The 20,536-nt window shown below is 40.8% G+C and overlaps 1 protein-coding gene across 1 annotated transcript in view; it reads right to left on the bottom strand.

Annotated features, from left to right (window-relative positions):
• Positions 1–25: 25 nt before the first annotated feature.
• rab11fip3 (RAB11 family interacting protein 3 (class II)) overlaps positions 26–20,536 on the bottom strand; it is a 28,955-nt gene continuing 8,444 nt past the window's right edge. The window contains exons 2-13 of the mRNA XM_046376757.1: positions 19,376–19,469; positions 16,370–16,446; positions 12,618–12,790; positions 9,286–9,492; positions 6,165–6,200; positions 5,926–6,019; positions 5,488–5,732; positions 4,932–5,013; positions 4,679–4,816; positions 4,319–4,474; positions 4,024–4,164; positions 26–3,935 (exon numbers count right to left, since the gene is read on the bottom strand). Of these exons, the coding sequence (XP_046232713.1) occupies positions 3,822–3,935; positions 4,024–4,164; positions 4,319–4,474; positions 4,679–4,816; positions 4,932–5,013; positions 5,488–5,732; positions 5,926–6,019; positions 6,165–6,200; positions 9,286–9,492; positions 12,618–12,790; positions 16,370–16,446; positions 19,376–19,469 (1,557 nt within the window). The 3' untranslated portion in view covers positions 26–3,821. The remainder of the gene's footprint in view (positions 3,936–4,023; positions 4,165–4,318; positions 4,475–4,678; positions 4,817–4,931; positions 5,014–5,487; positions 5,733–5,925; positions 6,020–6,164; positions 6,201–9,285; positions 9,493–12,617; positions 12,791–16,369; positions 16,447–19,375; positions 19,470–20,536) is intronic.

Raw genomic sequence — 20,536 nt, 5'->3', positions numbered from 1 at the left:
GAAACACTCCACTGACAGCCAGACACAGGGTTATTTTATTCCATTTATTTTTCTAATCTTATTTTCACTGTTTACCTTTAAATTTTTCTCTTTTTACAATGACTGAAATTACATATCCCCACTAACAGGATTAGATCATTTGGGGAACTTCAAAAATAATATACAGCTGTAACCAATACTGTTATAATTTATACATTTATCTTTGAAAATAGGAATAAATTTAAACTTTCTCTTTTCTACAATATTCTCTTTTTATCTTCCCATGTCACACAATGGCAAGCCATGCACTACTACAGTAGTGATGTTTGTGCCTTCAGCAAACGTTCTTTGGACAAAGGAAGTGAGCGTGAGTGAGAGAGAGAGAAAGAAAAAAGTAGTTCACAAAAATGACAATTCATATCTACAAGATTAGGTTTCATCATTTATAATTTAACAAACTGACAGTCATGTGGTCAGTGCTTTCCCCAGGGCTCATCATCAGGTTAGTTCAGAAGCAAAGTCTGAGACACAGAGGCACAGTGTTTAAACTAGCAGGCCAGTTTTTATTCTTTTAAGGGTAAGCTCAGAGTCTGTTGATTTATGTTTGTAAAGTATAGTGGCTGACCCTGATAGATTAAAAGATCAGTTTAAGTTGAAACATCTGTCTTTGGTCATTTTTAGAGCAGAAATTTGGATGTTGTTAAAGTGCAATCACCTTCAGCTCTGCTAAAAGGGAATGTTTTATCAGCTCTGTGATCTCACTGCTAGTTATTCTGTTGCCAGTCATTTTAGTCTCCAATCTCTGTAACTGTCAAATCCAGACGTGAAGATATGAAGCAGGGAGAGAATAAAGTCTGTTATAGCCTGCTGTGTTCGAGTGTCATCCCATTTCCTCTTTGTAAAGGAAAAAAAAAGGGCTCAATACCATAAACAATGAAATTTTAAATCTGTTGGACCAAACCTCCAGACACAATAAAAGGCTAGAAGCTGAACTCAGCAAGCCTGGGTATGAGGTTTTAAGTGTTGTTGACATTATGAGGTCTCACAACCTACAGCTCCACTGATACAAATTATAGCATATGATTTATCAGTCAAAACACAGGTGTGAATCAGAGATATAAATACAAAATAGGTGTTTCCATGCAGGACCCGACTCCATCTGGGAAGACAACAGTAGAAACTGCAGACTCTGCCATATATCGGAAGCCTGAAGAGGTCACAGCAACATCAACGTTACGGGAGAGTGCAATGACCTCAACAAACGACCATTCTGAGCAGGTTGCATTCAAGCTTTTGCACGCGGTGGCGAGTCACCCAAAGACAACCCAACTTTGCTTTGAACATTTCCCTTGATTTGATAAATTCTCCCACAAATTCATTCGCCGCAAATCAATCTCTCCCTCACGAATTCAAAAATGTACAAACATATGTTCAGCAGAACACATCACAGACTGTGCGTTGTCATTTGTGTCAAATGATGAATAAATATCTGTATGTTGATATAAACAAACCAAAAAAAAACCAACAACTGATACTGTACACGCTACATGCTAGAGAAGAATACAGGCAGCTGTCTCTCAGCATAAGACGAGAAGAAGAAATGTTCTTTTCTTCTGACTATAAAAATACCTAGAATCTAGAATGAGTGTAGAAAAAACTATACATGTACAAGTCATTTACATCCAAGGCCATTTTTTTCCATGGAGTGGCAGGTGAAGCAGAGCAGTGAGACGGAGGTGAACAGGGTGAGAAATAGGAATTCTTCTGGTGCAGAATGTCATGCTGTTTGGATAAAAACAACCGCCGCCGACTACCCTCTCAACTTTCAATCCATCAAGATGTCTGGCTGGTGAACCCGACGCTTGCGTCCAGCTACTGAGTCAGAAAGCGCTGCGAGACGGCTGCTCAGCACCAGTGAGGACTGCGTCGGTCCATTCGTCTTCGAAAAAGCAGATGCTGCTCCAGCAGGGGAAATAAAGAGCAGGTTTGTTTCATCTGCCCTCCACCACTGTCCAATTTCTTGCCAAGCATTATTGCTACCAAAGTCCGCCACGTCTCCTCAGTGTTATATCTGTTGATCAGGTCTGGAAAAAAGATAAAACTTGCCAATAACCAGCAAAAAGGCTCCCAGGAACCACTGATGGCTGAAAAAACACAGTATGAATATGAGAATTAAACTTTTCTTAAGACATGGCTGCTTTTTTTCAGCATTATTGAATATTTCCAATCAATATGGCATAAACATTAGTGTTTTGTGTTTTTCATTAATAACATGCGTGGGATACAACTCAAACCAGCCCTCAACTTCGCCTGAATGTCAGAATCAACAAATCCCCCACACTATCATCTTCATATGGGCTTCAACAAATATTTTCATTTATCATTTGATCCCTTCAAAATAAACATTTTTTTTCTATTAACAAAACAATAATGAAATCAAAACAAAACTTAGTGCAAAGTACAACCATTCAATTATTCACAAGGTCAGAATTTTTTCCAACAATCAGTCACATGTGCGGAAAAACAGAGGTTTGTTACCTGGATAAACTTGCTCCCCATTACTTTCACTCAGCAAGAGAACACTGGAGTCAGGTGGGCTGTACTGTACAAAACAACAACAATAAAATATACTACAATTTCCATAATCACTCATCAGTTTCCCTTCATGCTTAGTTCAAGTGTTTAGAACGCTTACAAAGTGAACTTGTGAGTATGAGCAGGTTAGATTTTGTCAGTTACAGTACTTGGTCTACACTACAAATGACATACTGTGCATTGGAGTTATCCACAATTTGAGTCAGTGAGTGATGGGAAATGTAGTAGCTTTTTTTTTCCAGCTTTCCAGCACACCTGAACTCCAGGACCCTGTTTCATTGTTTAAAAATAAAACAAAACAAACAGAAAAAAAGAAATGAGGCAAATCATACTACTACCCAGTTCCTTCATTTGGGACATCGAACTTGGGACATTAGTCCTCCTGACCTTGTCTCAGTGGAATTATCACACACACACACACAAAAAAAAAAAACCCTCCGGGCATTTCACCTCCTCCGCACCTGGAAATGTCCCTCACTTGGGTTCACTGAAAAGACAGCTGAACTTGCTTAAAGAACAGGACACACCCTTATATTAACTGGTAGGCAGCACAGCAAGCTCTGAACAAACCACAAGACAAATTCGAAAGAGAAATCGCCGCTCCGATCTCCTGGCCCATGCTTCATATGACTTTTTCTCATTTGTGATTCAAGCACGATTCAGCCTGGTTCAGGAGCTCACAGCCTCCCCACATGCCGCCACCACCACCACTATCCCCATAACAGTAACTGACTGAAATGAGGCATGTGTGGTACGCAGAATTAATGAATACTTTTGATCACCTTTCATTTAAGGCCTTTCGGTACTGTATAATTATCTGATTTGTTATAGCTCAATCAAACACTGACGTGTTGATTCTGGAAAGGGAAGGAGGGATTTTTCTAATCTATATGATACAAGTATTCATTCGTTCAATGGGGGAGACTCGGGTCCCTCTGGCCAAATAACATGGATGTCACCAGAACCCAAGTGTACTCAGGAGGGTTAACACATACACTCACAGATAAAGCACAGACTCAAGGGATATATAACTGAAAACCGCTTTGCCACGGACTTCTTAGAAAGCTTAAATTTTTCTTTTTTGAGGTGTGTGGATGAGTTGAGTGCGTTGTTTTTGTTTTCCCACCAAACAGATGTTAGATTTTTTTTTACATTTTGTTTTTTAACATCCTGTCTTGGTACTTTTCTTTATGCCAAGTCTGCAGTATTTTAACAGCCTGAGGAGTCACTGTGTGCCTGCATGGTGTCTATTTGACTTCCAGGATGGAGGGGTTGGACTCCATGATGGCCACAATGATTTTGTCAATGTAATCCTGGAGTCTGTAGTTGATCTCCTCCTGTTTGTGGATAGCCTCCATCAACTGGAAACACAGAAGAGCAAGTCAGTGGAGCTGAAATAATTGTCAGGTGATCTGTCATTATCTTTGATGACATATTTTCTAAACCTACCTCTGCACGAGACACGGAGTTGATCTCAGCTGCCAGGGAGTCGGAGAAGGAGGCCGACATCAAGTTCTTTGCTCCCTGGATGCTCAGGTTGATAATCTGCCCGTTTAACTCGTCGTTCTGCTCCTTCAGGCTGCGGTTGTCCTGGAGAGGTTAAGTCAAATACAACGCATTATAGAAAATTACAGGCCTGATCCAAAATAATTCTTCTGCTTCAAACCAGTCTGTTTAAAGCAGTAAATGAGAAAACGCTGCATAAAATGAAGAGGCAGAAAATGTCTGAGAGCATGTGCGCAACCTGTTTGAGTCGTTTGATCTCCTGCTCCAGCTCAGCTTCGCGGGTGCGGGTCTGATATTCCTGCAGCCCTGCGCCAGGTGTGCGTCCTCTCTTCGCTTCGGCCTCCAGCTTGTACAGCTGTAGGTGCTCGAGTTGTTTACGCAAGTCTTCAATGAGCTGAGGCACATACAAATCAAAAAACATCAGTTAGTAAAAGTCTTTAGGAGTCTTTTAAAGTAACGTTTTAACGCAAAAATATGTGATTAGACCTAATTTAGTCGGGATCATGTGACACATGATAATGATATTGTCAACTCAGTGCTATCATATATTTTGGACACAGATGCCCGTTTATTTTGTACATAGAAAAACCAGTCCCACCTCCTGAGTGGACTCCTTCTCCTTCTGGCTCAGATGGCGCTCATGGCTCAGTTTGTCAGCCATCTTCCTGCGGGACTCCATCTCCTCCTGCAGCCTGTCGGACATAGCTTCTGTCTCATCCTGCAGCTTCATCTTTTCCTGGAAAATTTAGAAAAAGTGAGCATGAAGAGGAGTGTTAAGACTTATGATTAAGATTGTAGTAAGAGCATGAGGAAACAAGACAAACCAGGAGCTGCGCTACCATTGCACTCACCTCCTCTAGTCTCTCGATGTTTGCTCGAAGACAAGGGACACATGACCTCAGCTCACTGTTCTCCTCATCCAGCTGCTGCAGCCTGAGAAACAAAGACAAATCCTTTAGTCAGACAGTACAGCCATATTGCAACAACATCTCCACTGTTTGTTGACAGTAAACAGTGCCTTATCACAGAAAAACAGCTCACATTCAGTGGCAGCTTAGTGCCTGAGGGTGGCAGTATTGAGCCGTGAGTCCTCAAACAAACAACATGGTATCACAATGAAGATCTGTGTTTGTAATATAACATTAAATCCAATACAGCAACGAGACCAAAAACAACAACCCATCACGTCACCAAACAATATCACGAAACAATGTCAACATCCAGTTGAAATTATCATACAGTAAGTGAACTACAACATCCAATCATTTTTTTTTTAGCTCATCCAAATAATAAACACTGGGATCAAACTACAACATGTGCAAATCTTACACCAAATATAAATGAATATGTTGTACAGTTAATAAATATTTTTAAGATTTTTCCAGCTGTCTGCTGTAATCTGCTCACCTGGCCTGCAGGTTTTCCAGCTCCAGCCCCCTCTCCCTCTCCAGCTTGATCAGGGCCTCCTTTTGACGACGGCTCTCTTGTTGTAGTTGCTCGTCAGCGTGGAGCTCCTGCTCCTTCAGTTGCTCCTCCAAGGCGTTGGCCCGGTGCACCAGGTGAAGGTTGTCCTGTCGAAGTCGAGCGTGCTGCTCCCCTGATGCCTCTGACTCCTTTTCCAGCTCTGCTACTCGACGCTCGAGCAGGAGAACCTGGGAAAGTTAAATGGTTGTGGTTAGCGTCAGAGTGATCAGCTGAGATGCATCTGTCTTACTGCTGTACCTCCTTCTTTTAAAAACACCTTCTACAGGTGAAAACTGTGGCAGCTCACATAAGTATGAGTGTGTGTAACCAGAGGGATGTGAAAGATCATCAGTTCACTTCCTTGACACATCTCTCTCTCACCTTGTCTGTGATGTCGTTGTCGGCGAGTTCCAGGATGTCCCGTGTTAAGTCGCTCATGGTGTCCAGTGTCATGGAGCTGTTCTGGAGGAGATGCCTGCACGTGGAGAGACAAAACTGAACATGACTGTCCTTGGAGCCAGTTTACATTTGATAAACTGCTATTTCCTTATGTCAAACACAGAATATCAGTTACTGTCATACTAGAAATTAGAACCCTTCAGAGCAACTATTCAGCTTACCTTGCTACTTTCTTGCTGGACAGCCTCTTTCCAGCGCTGGATGGGGAGACAAAACAACAGGAAAAATGGTCAGGAAGAGAAAAGGATAGAGGAAAGAGACGCTATCTCTTGCTATTTGTCCGATCCACCCCCATCCCTCTCTCTGCTAGCACAGGAGCCCCAAAGATGAAAGGTCAAGCTGAGGTGCTTCCTTACAAATAAATCAGTGGGTATTTGTTCAAATCAAAACTACAAGATGTTCACACATCACAGCAGTCTAGCACAAACACAGCAGCATATACTAATAGTGTCCAACAAGTGCTGATCCAGACTAACACAAAGCATTATAGAAACACCAAATAAAATCTAAAACAGGAGTTGTATTGATTTCAAAATCATGAATTGGAAAGTTCAACTTATTGTTGAACAAATCAAACAGGATTTCAGTATTAGCAAGTTTCTGTACTACAGCTACTGGTCAGTAATCCTGGATCAGCACGTCTGTTCCAATAAAAGCAGGTTCTTTGAAAAGCTTCACTCCACTACCAGCAGTTGTTGAATGAAGCACGAAGACAATGGCATGAAGAATCAAAAATACTCACCTGCGATACTCAGGGGTTATTGATTCATGTACAATCAATGTATTAAGTTTATTTTCAGATGAGCAAAATGTTTTTCATGTATGAGTGACAAATCATAATTTGCACAGATGGTACCAATGGGAAAGAGTCAGCTACCGTCATTTAGCCAGTGAAATGCCTTAAATGAGTTTTTCTGTTAATAAATGCTAAATATTAACACACTGCAATTCAAGAAAAGAGGGTGTAGATGAAAAAAGATAGGAGACGGCGTGAGGTAAGGATGGGCTTTAAACAGATCCACAAAATGTACCCTTGTGTGTAAGAGTACAATCTGTGACATAAGACACACCATGTTGTTGCTAGTCCAACACAGCATGCATATATTATGACAACATGCACTATACTGTATCTAATCAGCACTGCAAACACATTCACACGTAATCGTGGGTTGTGAATGACGTGTTACCTAGTCATCTCTAGGAAATTGAGGCGAGTGGAGAGGTCCTCGAGACGACTTATTTGTTTGTGACACTGGCTACAGAAAAAGTCCAGCGCCTCCTCCCTGAGGAAGCTTTGAAAGCAGTCAGGGAGAGGAGCAGGTGCACTGGAAAGAGGAAACAGGGGGGAAAGAGTATGAGGAAGTGGTGAGTGATGGACAAAAAGGGGTGCACTGAGGTGGGACAGGAGGACACCTCTGAGGGGGCAGGGGGGAGTATTAGTGAAAACCACGACAGTGACTGACAGAGTAAAGTGTAAGGGCTACGGTGGGAGGGAGAGGTGAGACAGACTGCAGTGTGGATAGTGTAAGGAAACATTCAAGGAGGACAAACATGTCGATGTCTGTGCATTTTTGCCTGTTTAACCTCAGCAACTTTGCCACGAGTTCAGAACACCTACAGAATGGTTAAATAAGTTAAATAAAGCAATATAACAACAATATAACTCTCAGGCAAATAAATGAAGCACAACGTTGATCATTTCATAGTTTGAAGTCCATACCCTCGTCCTCACATCACCTCTACCAGCTGATTGTTCATTCAGGAAGCGGGTCTGAATTATGCAACACACTGGCACAGGTTCCTGTTTATGTGGGCAGAAACGAGGCACGGCAGACTTTGAGTGAGAGTCACTTGATGGTCATATGTACTGCTGTACCAAGCCGTTTTCTCCTAACGGCGTGAAGGATGACTTTGTTAAACAATACATACAGTGACGTGAGCTTTTGCAGAACACAGGCAAAACCCAACAGTGTGCGCGTGTTGTCAGTGTGCTGTACTATGCAGATGGATAAGATGTGGGGGTGTGCGGAGGAGGCACTGCTACATGTGCCAACAATGACCCTGATTGGCTCAAAACACGGTGACGCATTCACACTGAGTGGGAGAAGTTTGTGGGATGCTGTTATTTTTTTTGTGTATGAATTTTTTTTTTTTAGCCTAACCACCATGTAGATTTCTATACAGCTTGTAAGCCATGTAATTTTTCAGTACAATCTACTGATTGAATTTAATTAATTTATCATTTATGGTCCTGAGTCATCATTTTAAGAGGCATAATTAACTTGTCTGGTTTATCCCTTTGTGTGTACTTTTCCACTTTGATTTATCCTTTCACCATTTTCTGTTACAATGACAATGCCTCAGATTATCATCAAGTCGCTTTAGCAAATTTAAATTCCTAAAAGTCACTTTCGTTATTCATACTAATCCAGTTAGACCAGCTTATTTCCATGTTGTCAATGGGCTAGAAAAACTGGGCATTTAGTTGTCAACAGCTTCCTGTTGAAATTACACATTACCCAGCTCTGGGTCCCTGATGGAAACAGAACAGGAAGGAAGAAAAATATAAAAAGCTACAACACAAATAAAGAGTATCAAAGAGGTAGGGGTGTGTGCATAAACCTAGTTATATTTTTGCTTTATGTCAGACACCATACACTGCTAAAGTCAACCTGTATGTGTTCTACTTCAGTACAGAGGCAAAGCTTGTTAGATACTCCTTAAGGTGTCTGAACTGAGTGCAACAAAACATCCACCTTCTGTCCGTACCAGAAGGATTGGCAACAGGCGTCACCCTTAAGACGTGAGACAGTGTACAAAACCTTTGCTCAGACCACTTGGGAAAGGAAGTACAGTTTTACAACAACCTAATATCAACATTTTAATGACTTTAATGAGCAGTCAGAGTCAGACTAATGGAATGAACTTTGTATACACTTCGTTTATCTTGCCCTTCAGCAGAAAAGGAGGCAGATAAGGGTGAGAAGGACATCTCCAGAAAGCTCTTATCAAAGTTCGACCTCAGTGTCTTTGTTGAAAGAGAAACATTTTCTCTGAAGAGTGCAAATAGAGGCATTAAAAACTGAGACTGCAACAACGTCACACGTGTTATCAGGAAGGGCTGATAAAAACAAAGGTGACAGTGTAGTCAAAATGATATTAATATTCACGTCACTTAAATAATCTTCAGGTTATCTACACGTCCAAATAACTCTGTCCTCATTCAAGATTAAAAATTTTAAGCGAGTCTTTGTTGGTTGTGTAGGGAAGACAAGCTCATACCTGGGAGAAAGCAGTGAGGAGCCATTGATCTGCTCAGGGGGCTGCAGGAGAGGGGAGTTGCCCTGCCCCTCGGTCTCCTCCACGCTGCTCTCCAGTAGCAACTCTGAGGTATTACTTTCTCCAAAGTCCTCAAAGTGCTCCTCCTCTCCACCGATGACCGTCACCAAGGTTGGTTGGTGGTTGTGGAGCTCAGAGTTTAGGGAAAACCTGAGAGACACGTGAGAATGAATGTTAGGTCCTAGCCAGAAAAGAAACAAAATGTGCCAGGTTTAGGGAGAATAAAAATGAAGGTCCAACTGGGTATGAAAAGCCACATAATCATCTGTTTCAGAAACCACAATCTCAACCAAACTAAACAAGGCCCATCTTTTGACTCAATTCAAAGAAAATAGCCATGGTTGAGCAATAGTATCTGAGTATCAAGTTCTAAAAAGGCTGGCTATTGTTTGTTGTGTTGGATCGAGAAGTCTGGAAATAACTAGAGTTTTCAGTAAATCCAAAAACAAGTATAATTAATCTTCCCCCAGCAAGTGCAGCAATCTGGACAAGTTCGACCATCACTTCAACGTCTTCAAAGGTAATCTGTTAATTCACATTAATCCCAAAGGCTGCTTTGGCTGAAACAGTATGGCTTGTGCCTTGCTGGTGATACAAAAAAAAAAAAAAAAACAACACTTCAGACATGTGAGGGGAACCTTCATGGAGGGTGAAGTTTAAGAGTCCTTAAGTGCACTGACAAAGGTGTGGTGTTGTGACTTTTGCTTTTTAAGAACTGTCTGCTAACCTTCCACAAAAGCCTACAGAGTTTTTCTGGACCTGTTTTCTGTGAATGTGACAGAGTTACGAGATTTTCAGTAAATAATCTATCTGATCTTCACTTAACAGGAAAACTGGCCTTTCCTGTTGTCCAACAGGATACCGGTATGTTAGATGTCTTAAGCACACACAGGACAAGGATGTCCAAATCAGCAGAAAAGCTTGCTTTCTCAGCACACAGTGACAAAGCCATTTTGCTTGTCTGCAACAAAAATGAATATTGTCCCGTTGAAAGCTAAAACAACACCTTAATTCACAGTCTGAAAAGATACTACACCATTGCACAAAAAAAGTAGTCAGACTTTGCAACTGACTCTCTGAACACTCTTCATTTTCACGAGACGACAATGCAGTTTTCACTGCAGCAATGCAAATATCAAGTTCAACTGGTTAAATAGTAACACAGCCAACTTTGAAGTCACTTACCCTTTACTCAGGTTCTTACTACTTAGCCCCATACTGAGGTCCCTCACACAGAGGGACGGCGAGGAGAGAGAACGCATCTTTAAAGGACCTCCACTGCCCTGGCGTGAAAGCCGTGGAGCAACTGGAGTTAAAACCCCGGACAACCAGAGTGGAATCCTGAAGTTTCACAGGTTACACTGCTTTAAAATAAAAATTCACGACTCTCCTGTTTGGAGAAAACGAGATTGTTTGCCTTTGTAAACAACCAAGTCTGTGGTCCTACTGAGCTGCAAATCTACAGGACCACATGACTGACGATGCATCGTCTGTGCCACCCAAGACTTGAGGCTGTACCAGAACGGGTTGACTGTGAGCGGGTTAAGCAGATTTGAGGCTAAGCAACGGCCAACAGACAGTCTTGTTGACTGTCCAAGGGCCAAATGTGTGGGGACATGGGTAGGACAGAGGGGGTGGGGGGAGGCTAATCCTGTTAAATTCTTAATCCCCAATCCAGTGCATATACTCCTAACCTGAATATGGCTGGAGGAAGCTGGGCTAACCAGGCCACATGGCAAAATCTCATCTTAGTCACTGATCTTTTTTGTTGCATTTACACACAGTCAGTGCTGTATCAGTGTAAGTAGCTAATTGTTTCTGACTTGAAAAATCCCTTGAAGGTTTGTTCATATTTTTCACATAAGCCTTTCTCCATCAAGATATACACTTGCATGTTTATGTCACTGATGAATTAAGAGTGCTTCTTCATTCTGGTAGGCGAGTAAGCAATGGGTTTACAAAGTTTTGGTAAAAAGACTGTTGAAATGAGAGTATATAAAGGTCACAGAGTCGTACAGTATGAGTGTAAGCTTCCCGTCAGCAGTGGACTTAACAGGACGATGGTATGAATAAGTGGAGGGTATTTAGATTAGCCTGCACCAAAGAAAGAAAAAAAGGGGAAAAACGCTAACTCAACACTTCCTGGAATTCAAGGCTCAGTCATGGAATGGGAAGTCCAAACACATCCACGTCAGGCAGACCACTCCAAACTGTCATCAAGCCGCACAGACAGGTCACAGAGTCAACAGAAGAGGCCTCGGTTCTCTGTATTTCCTCCCTTGTGTTTGCCCTGAATTCTATATCAACAAGAACATTCATGTACAGACATACAGACCTCATCTGCTGCAACTACCCGTCTTTAAAAAAAGAGAGATATTCAAATTCAAATGAGGATTCCCAATCAAATGAGAGAAATTGGGTTCACAATCACAGGTTTGTCTGCACCTTAAAAATATATAAAATCTCAGGTTTCTCCTACTGGTCCTGTGATTAGCACAGAAACAATTATTACCATATTAATAAATCGGATATAATAAATAAAGTATAAAAGAATAAAACAACCCAACCGTGAGAAAAGGGACAGACAACAAATGAAAACCCTTGTAAGAAAACTATGAACAGAATTCGAGCGGTTCCTGAAAAATCAAGCTGCAGGAGGGATAATATTCAGAATATGTAACGTACTGTGATCATTAACAGTAAAGGCTATAAACTGAATGTTCAGAGATGAACAGATCTCAGCCAGTTTTTAGCTGATACAAAGCATGATCCACTCAGACACACTGACTTGCATAAAGAACTGCAGAAGTGTTTTCTGTGTTCAAGGTCTCTGTAGCTCACACTGTGCATATTTCAAGCTGCCTCTGAATGAGCTTTCCTGTTGACCAAGTAAAGTGTTGCCTCAAGATGCTTGTGACAATATCTGGTGTACAAGTACATGAGGAGCCATTTAACCAACAATTAAGGACAATATTTCACAATGCTGAAATATTGTTGTTTGTTTGACTGACTTTCTTCCCACTAGCATTTCAGACATCAGTCAAATGGTGACTGTCTACTGCTACTACTGTCAACTGTCTGGTGACCCAAATAGAGCCCAAGTGATCCAGTGTTAGGCACGTATGACTCGCAAACCAAGTCACATGCATGAAAGACCAGTGCAGGACAACTCTAAGGCCAACCCTTAGCTGGACATCAGAGATAAACATAGGGCAAATTCTGTAGTCAGCAACAATTCCGAATATTATGTGGATGAGAGTAAAATTGATATGAACCTATTTCCACCATCTTCAGGGTCGTGTAGCGTGGCCTCGATGCCGCTGTCCGTCTCCACATCCTCATGCATTTCGGGCGGTACAAGGGCACCGGTGTCCTCATCGGTGAAGGTCTCACACTCACTGTACGTGCTCTCAGAACCTAAGTATGCACTGTCTGTCACCTCATTTTGCTGCAGTAACAGAAACACAGGGAGAATAAACACATTACATGCAACACATCACAAACTGTAACTGAACAATAAGCTTTACTGGCCAAGTATGTACACACATACAAGGAATAGGACTTTTGTCACAGCTCTCAAATTACTTTGGCAGAAATTAACATAATAGCTATAACAAGGACAACAAAGGTGAAAAATTAAAAGGTGTACACAAAGTATGTGAACACAAGTATGTGAAATAACAGGTTTATATATAAATATATATAATGTATAGTTGTTAATGTATAGTTGTAATGCTGCATATACTGTATTTTTTGCATGATTAAAATAATAACATGGCTCTCTTTGTTCCACTGCAGCAACAGAACATAGACAAAAAAGCAGCACTCAAAAAACAGTTTCCATTGTTATAACGATAAAGAGATGTATGTTTTGAGATTACAATGTTTACACAATTATTTTAAAGGTCGTCAGTTGTATTTCAAGTAAAGATTATTTGTAATTCTTTGAAGCAAAATGCAAATAACACACTTAGATTGATCAAAAAGTGTGAAAAAAAAAACAGTCATTTCAAAGATAGTCCATTTCGAATCTTCAAGTCTAGCCAGCAGGTATCGCCCAAACAAGCCACAGAGCATAAACAGACTCAAGAGACAGTCTGTTGTGATTCAGATGGCTGTTCCAAGCAAAACCTGCCGCACCAAAACCTCTAAACAACACATTCACACAAAATGAACAAGCTTTAAGCTTTCAAAGCAACAAACACCAAATGCTCAGTACAAAACCCACCGACTGATACATGCCAAAAAAAAAACATCTGAAGCTATTAGCAACTAGAGACACATTATCAGGTATCAGAGCTGGGGAGCAATAATGAAGACAGCACAGGTGAGTCATGCTGGAAAGTATAAACGTACCATTATAAATGAAGCGTCAGGAGCAGCAGGGCCCAGAGGGCTATCCACCATGCCCAGAAACATTCTCTCTGCCTTGTTTCATTGACAGAAAAGCTGGCCGGCCATGAAAGCCTCCCAACAACTCCTACTAAAGCTCCCTCACCTTCACTCTCAGAGAACGAGAGAAAAAATGAAAAATACTGTAACACCTCATTCAGCTCCACTGGGTGGTCAGAGGGGAGGAGACAGAGACAAAGTCCAAAGAGAAACAGGAGCATAGCAACAGTAATGCTCAATCGACCAGCGTTCTCCCGAGTGAAAACACCACAATATCAGCTGATAACTATTTAGTCTCTCCTAGCCAAGATTGACACTATAAATCATTAAGTTGTGTTCTACATGTTATATACTTTCATAGACGAAAGTGAATGAGGGCTATACATCACAACAACCTAGTAGAAAAGTCAGACCGTGTGCCAGAAAAGTACCGTGCTGTTAAGCTGTAACACAGTCAAAGGGGTGGGTGCTTAATCTGTAAAGTTTTGGCAGAACAGTAACAAACACCAGCTATGACAAGTGGGAAGGCCACTGCTGCTGCTGTTATGTGGTTCTCTTAAAGGATTCAAACACGAGATGGAAGTGTGAAACTTAGCAATGGCAGAAAATATTTATTAAGGGGAAAAATGAGGAGGATGGGGAGTTGATTTCCTCTTATGCCAAGCTTTAGCTGAGCAGCCTCACCTCGCCTGTTTTGAAAGCAAACATGGCTAGAACAGCACAGCCATTGAGAGACAGGAACTCTTTTCTGCCAGAAACCTGAGGGAAAAACAAGGCCACGGACACAGGTGTGGAGTCTACCTCAAACACAAACACAAACTTCTCCAAAACTCTGCTTACAGGTTCCAGTAAACAAGAAAGACAGTTTATAAATTACTGGACCTTGAAGGCCGTAAGTTCAGATTTTCACTTTTTCCATTTGTAATATATATTTGAATAAAAGATCTCAGAACTTTAAAGGCATAAACTGAATTAAAATCTGAGGTTAGTTAAATCAGTTCCTGATCATATGCAACTACACATAATATAAATAATAAGACCTCAAGTGAAAAAACAAACCTTGACAGATACAGATTTATATTTCAACACTCACATTAGCCTCACATCTAAGGCAACACGAGTGGGTCCACCAAGCCTTTAAGCTGTATCACACACCATTCAGGAATTGCTCATGCTCATATGGGTACATGTAATGTAATATATGTATCATTTAATATCAAGTGTAACTCCAAACACACTATATAAACAAAGGTATTGGGATGGGGCTGTTTTCCAGTGTGTGGGCTCGGTTCCTTACTTCCAGTGAAGGGAAATCTGAATGCTTCAGCATACTGCTATGCTATGTTTCCAACTTTGTGGCAACAGTTTGGGGGAAGCCCTTTCAGTTCAAATATGACTGTGCCCCAAAAGCAAAAAGCAAAGCAAAGCCCATAAAGACATGGTTGAATGAACCTGACTGGCCCACACAGAACCCTGACCTCAACCCCATCCAACACCTTTGAGATGAACTAGAACGGAGATTGTGAGCAATACGAGTGCTCGACCTCACAAATGCTCTACTGCATGAATGAACGGCCACAGAAACACTCCTAAATCTTATAGAAAGCCTTCCCAGTAGAGTGGAAGTTGTTATAGCTGCAAAGCTGTCTATGTATTTAGAATGCATGTCATTAAAGTCCCTGTTGGTGTCATGGTCAGGTGCCCCAATACTTTTGTCTATATAGTGTATCTTAATTTCACCACAATTTGGTGGTCCTCTATCAGCTATAATATATTAAAGGTCCATATTTTCAAACAATTTTTAACACGGCTTTCACTGGAGCCTTGGAGCAGTTCATAGCTTTCAAGAATTTCCCTCCAGGGATTAATAAAGGAATTCTGATTCTGATTCTGATTCTGATAAATCAAATGAGACTATGCAATACATCAGGCATTGGGCTCTTGTATTAGATTTACTCCACAGGGATGTAATGTATTACGTTTTTAACCAAAGTATTTCAGGTGAACATCTCATTTTATCACACAATTACCAATTCATGAAGCCCATAAAATGGATTTAAGGGGAGGGAATCCATTTGCACACATATCTGTTGTACATGGACCTGCACTTCAAAACCATATCAACAGAGGGCGCTGATAGTGCGCAATCCACAGCCGCTAAAACAACAGTCATATTACTGCAATGCTCCAGTTGCACACAAAAGCAGAAACATTGAAATTTTGCGGAGGCCAGCAACAATGATGGTTAAATATACAAGCTCTGTGTGCAAGAGGAGACGGGAATTCCAGATATGCTGACCACAACTGTAAAAACACACATCCACACAGATGTAAAAACTCAACACACATTCCAGCTAATTCAACATTTGTCAAAGAATACTCAAAAGCCTAGCCTGCCAGATGCTATTTAGCAACAGCCAAACCAGGGTGTTCAGTCTGTGGAACATTCACACAGTGGTAATGATAACTCTGCAAAGCACTCTGAATTACAGTACGAAGAGAGTGAGTGCACAGGGAGGTCAGCCCGTGACCTCCACACACTGTGCTGCTGTGCGCACCAATGGGAACTGAAGGCTAAACAACCGGACCACATACACAACTAGACAGAGATTAAGCCTCTTGTGTGGTGCCTCACCTCATCATACTCCTCTGGGCAGCCCACAGCTCCATCCCCTGGACTGTAGTTTACACTATAGAGCTGAGGCTCTGGACCTGCAGATATGAGAGGAAGAAGACAGGTTTAATGTGTGCAGAATAAACACATCATGTCAAACAACCATGGGAGGCTAAAAAAATACAAGACAGGTTTATATTACCAATGTCCATGTGCAAACAAAGAACAATTAACAAGAAAGAATATGTCACAGCAGGTTATGTAGCAAATATTTTACAAATTGTTTAATGATAGTACTATTAGACTTTCTTTTCAGATTTTTATAAAACAAATCAAAACCCAATAACCAGCATGTTCATACTTGACAATTCAGATGCGTTGTCATCATTAAATATGCATTGGCACTGTGAACAAGTACATGATATGCAATAAAAGCAGTGAGCACTTTCTCAGAGAATGATAACAAGAGAGCAAGCTTGGATATGACTTTATTCATGTCTCACTTTCTGCTTAACACTATAGTTATGACCATTTAAATGTCTGCCAAACTCATTAAGAAAATCTATTATGTGATGACTTGATAAAGTTTTATCTTTATTTTGCAGCAGAATAAAGGTGACTCAACTCACTCAACTCAACAGACTAATGGCAAATATCTGTGTTTGACAAACTGATATTTCTGCCTATAATGCATTTGTTCAACCATGCAATCAACGCATTTAAAATCCCGTTCCAGCTGCCCTACTTTGGCATATTTACAGTCAGCAATCTCAGTGTAAGGTGACAGCTAACATTATGTAACTTTTACACTCACATTGCAAGGGCTATAGAATATCAAGTAATAAAGGTATGGGCAAAATAAAACAATAAAAAGGACAAAAAGCAACCCATATCCAGTTGAAATTTGTCAATACAGGCCTCTGCTGAAATCACCTGCGGATGTAACCTGAGACGGACCACCAAGATGAAGCCCCATCCACCACTAAGGCTCCTGTATCTAGTAAACAGAGCTGTGAATAGCATCCTACTGAGAGAACACAACACAAACAGTATTCTCTAAAGGTGCCACTAGACCCAAGGGGGTTTTGTACACCCTGGTCTTATGTAAGCATTGCTCTTCATCCCTCATACACATGGCAGGGCATTTCAGTCACGTGAGTCTTCATGGGGCTGTGCAGGTGAAGCTTGTTTAGGTTGGAGCACCACATCTGCAGTCTCTAGGTGTAATATCACAACACAAGAGGACGCAAATATTTTCTAGGCCCACTTTTTTTGTTCTAGACATGCCATAGCCACTACAGGAGACAAGGTATTTCCATCGCTTACAGGCCTGTCTTTATTAAAAAGTACCCCTGCCAGTAACAGGTGGAAGGAAATTTAAATTAAAAAAAACAATGTGGCGTCAGTAAGGTTTATACTGAAACTGGAAAAATGGAAAAGCAGGTTTTGCCCTTTGACTACAGCGCAGGTGTTAAAAACTGTGATAGAAAACAAGACATGTATCCAATGCATATAAAAATGTATACTTTAGCTGCAACGTGTCAAAAACATTGGACTCCCCCTTCGCAAACACAGTGGAATTCTGTCAGGAGCGTGTGAGTGACTTTGGAGGTTATGGTAGAGGTCTAATCTACACACACTTATGAGAAACTGTCTTCCAGTAGGAAATAGTATGATTAATTCTTCACATTGTTCACACAGAAAATACTGAAGAAGACAGGACAGTGAGGAACAGGAAAATGGGTAAGGATCCCTGGCTGGGTTCTGACCCATCATGGTTACATGATCTATGCATTAGGCAAACAAGCCAACAAAACAAAGTATAAAAGCTTTGCTCAAATGACACGTGATGGCTACAATTAATAGATGACAAATTTGTTCATCTAATTGATTTTTGGCAATATATGTGTAAATATAAAAGCCATTCGTTTAACAAATGTATCAATGTAGATCATTAAAGACAGGTTTGACAACACAGCGTCACAACTAGTGGCAAGGAGAGAAACAGGGAGAAAAAGGGAGACATTGAGAGGACAGGGCCAAGAGGACAGTAAATAATTTAGGTGAATAGGACTCTCTGCCACTCCCAATCTGAAGCCTTGCCAGTAAGCCCATGTGTCTGTGTGTCTCATGCTTTCCAGTCCCTGACTTATTAATGGCCTGAGTAACCAGAGCTGTGCAACCCAGAAAGCCCTGGGAAAGAGTACTACCAATCAATAGGCTGTGATGATATCATCACCACAACTCTATTGTACATCAACACAGCCAGTGTATGCTGTAAACTGCAGCAGAGCAGATACTATCTCTAGTGGTGTCACTTTGGGGTGACTAAATCCATCTCACTGACATCACTAACTGTTTTAACTACTGAAAACAGTTGAAATTTAAATCAAAATCAGGATTTAAATTAGATTTGATTTACTGCTAAGCCGATGTATGAGAAACCCAGTGATTTGTTCCCATTTTGGGAGAGAAATACTCTGTATGTGTACTTAGACATGTTTTGAGAAGCATATATAATGGAAGGGGGGCAGCAAAACAGTTAAATTAAGGATAACAGCAATTCAAGCCCAGGTACCAAGGATTTGGGTCAGTCTTGAGCCTTTCCTTTCAAAATCCCTCACCTCAGCTGAGAGATGGATGTGAACATACTGCGCTGACAACAATATCTGGTGTTGTGGAGAATGTAGAGATATGGAGACAAATGCAGGTGCAAGAATTTGCTGCTGAGGGTTTGTTTTTTTGTTGTTTAAATAGCAGAACTTAGGGTGTTCATCAAAATAAAATAGATGTGAAAGAGAAAATAAGTTCTCACTCATGGAATACTACAAGTACATAAACACCACGTTTTGTGTTTTAAAAATGTTGCCAAGTCAAGTACACAAGATCAAAGCAAGACATTTTTATGTCAAAATATTTTCAGCTGGTAGGTTCACAAATCATTAGCTGCAGAACCCCAAGAGTCATACACAAAAGCAGTCTCACACATGAGGCACATGTTATAAAGTGCAACTGATGATGACTCACCTCCACTGCTAATTGCAGAGATTCCACGGTGGAAGTCTTCAAAGCTGATCACTCCCAGGCCACTGGGATCCAAAAATTTGGTCAAATCCTTCACCTTAAAGACAAAAGTAACACAACATTCAAAACTCATTTCATCATGGCAACAGAGGAAAATCACACTCCCAAAAACCCTATCATTTGTGCTGCCTAGATGCTTCAAGATGACGTCATAAATGATGTAAGGGCAAGTTTTCCGCACAAAGGGGGGCAAATGACTTGACTGCAATGTTAGCATAACGACTTCAATGAAAAGCACACGCAGTCGGTACTTGATATGAACATAAGCTACATTTAACTATGAAGAACCCATTGTTAAGGTAATTTCACTAATGTGATAGTTTTACTGCAGAACTGATTGAACTCTACTCCTGACCTACACAAGAAAATCAGTTTTTGCAGACAGGGCAATAGCGAGTTTACAAGGATTTTAATGTGTGCAAAGGGTAGTTTTTATTCTCATTGCATATGACAAGCAAAACAAGAAATGGTTTAAGAAAAATGTTACTGAAAGCTGAACAGCTGCAGAAAGTGTTTTCACCACAGACACATTTTTAAGTTATAAGTCAAAGACAAGTCTTTCTTACATCAGATGTTAACATTAATCTCACATTATATGTATACTGAAGATATGCAGACAGTTTACAAGGGAACAGAAAAATGCTTATTCCAAATGCATGCATGTGAAGCAATACAGCCTTTTGAGCGCTGGAACATTGCTGCACTCAGCTGTTAAATCGGTTATGTAAGTGCACCTACATACTGTATATGCCTACAGTCAGTAACCTGGCAACAGGAGTGCTTCAGTAACTAAAGGACCTTACAAACAAAAAAATAAAATAACAGCACATCTTCGATCGACAACTCTTTTAGACTTAAAATCGACTCCTAGTGCATGTGAAATTAAATCTAATATGATCTGTACAGAGAAAGCCTTCACCTGTACAAATTCCTTGGCACATTGCCCCACTTTGTGTTTACTATGTGGTTAGCTAGATCCTGGGAACTTGATATATGCCTCTATCTGCAGAATTTTAGGTGGCGCCTAGCAATCAAAATCTATTCACATAAATAATAGACCAAGTCAAATGTCGTCCATCACAAAATTGCGCTAACCCATTATTA

This window comes from Scatophagus argus, chromosome 21 (genome assembly GCF_020382885.2).
Source record: "Scatophagus argus isolate fScaArg1 chromosome 21, fScaArg1.pri, whole genome shotgun sequence".
NCBI classification, from domain to species: Eukaryota; Metazoa; Chordata; class Actinopteri; family Scatophagidae; genus Scatophagus; species Scatophagus argus.
Note: the sequence above shows the minus strand (reverse complement) of the source record. Positions and strands in the feature narration are given on the sequence as shown.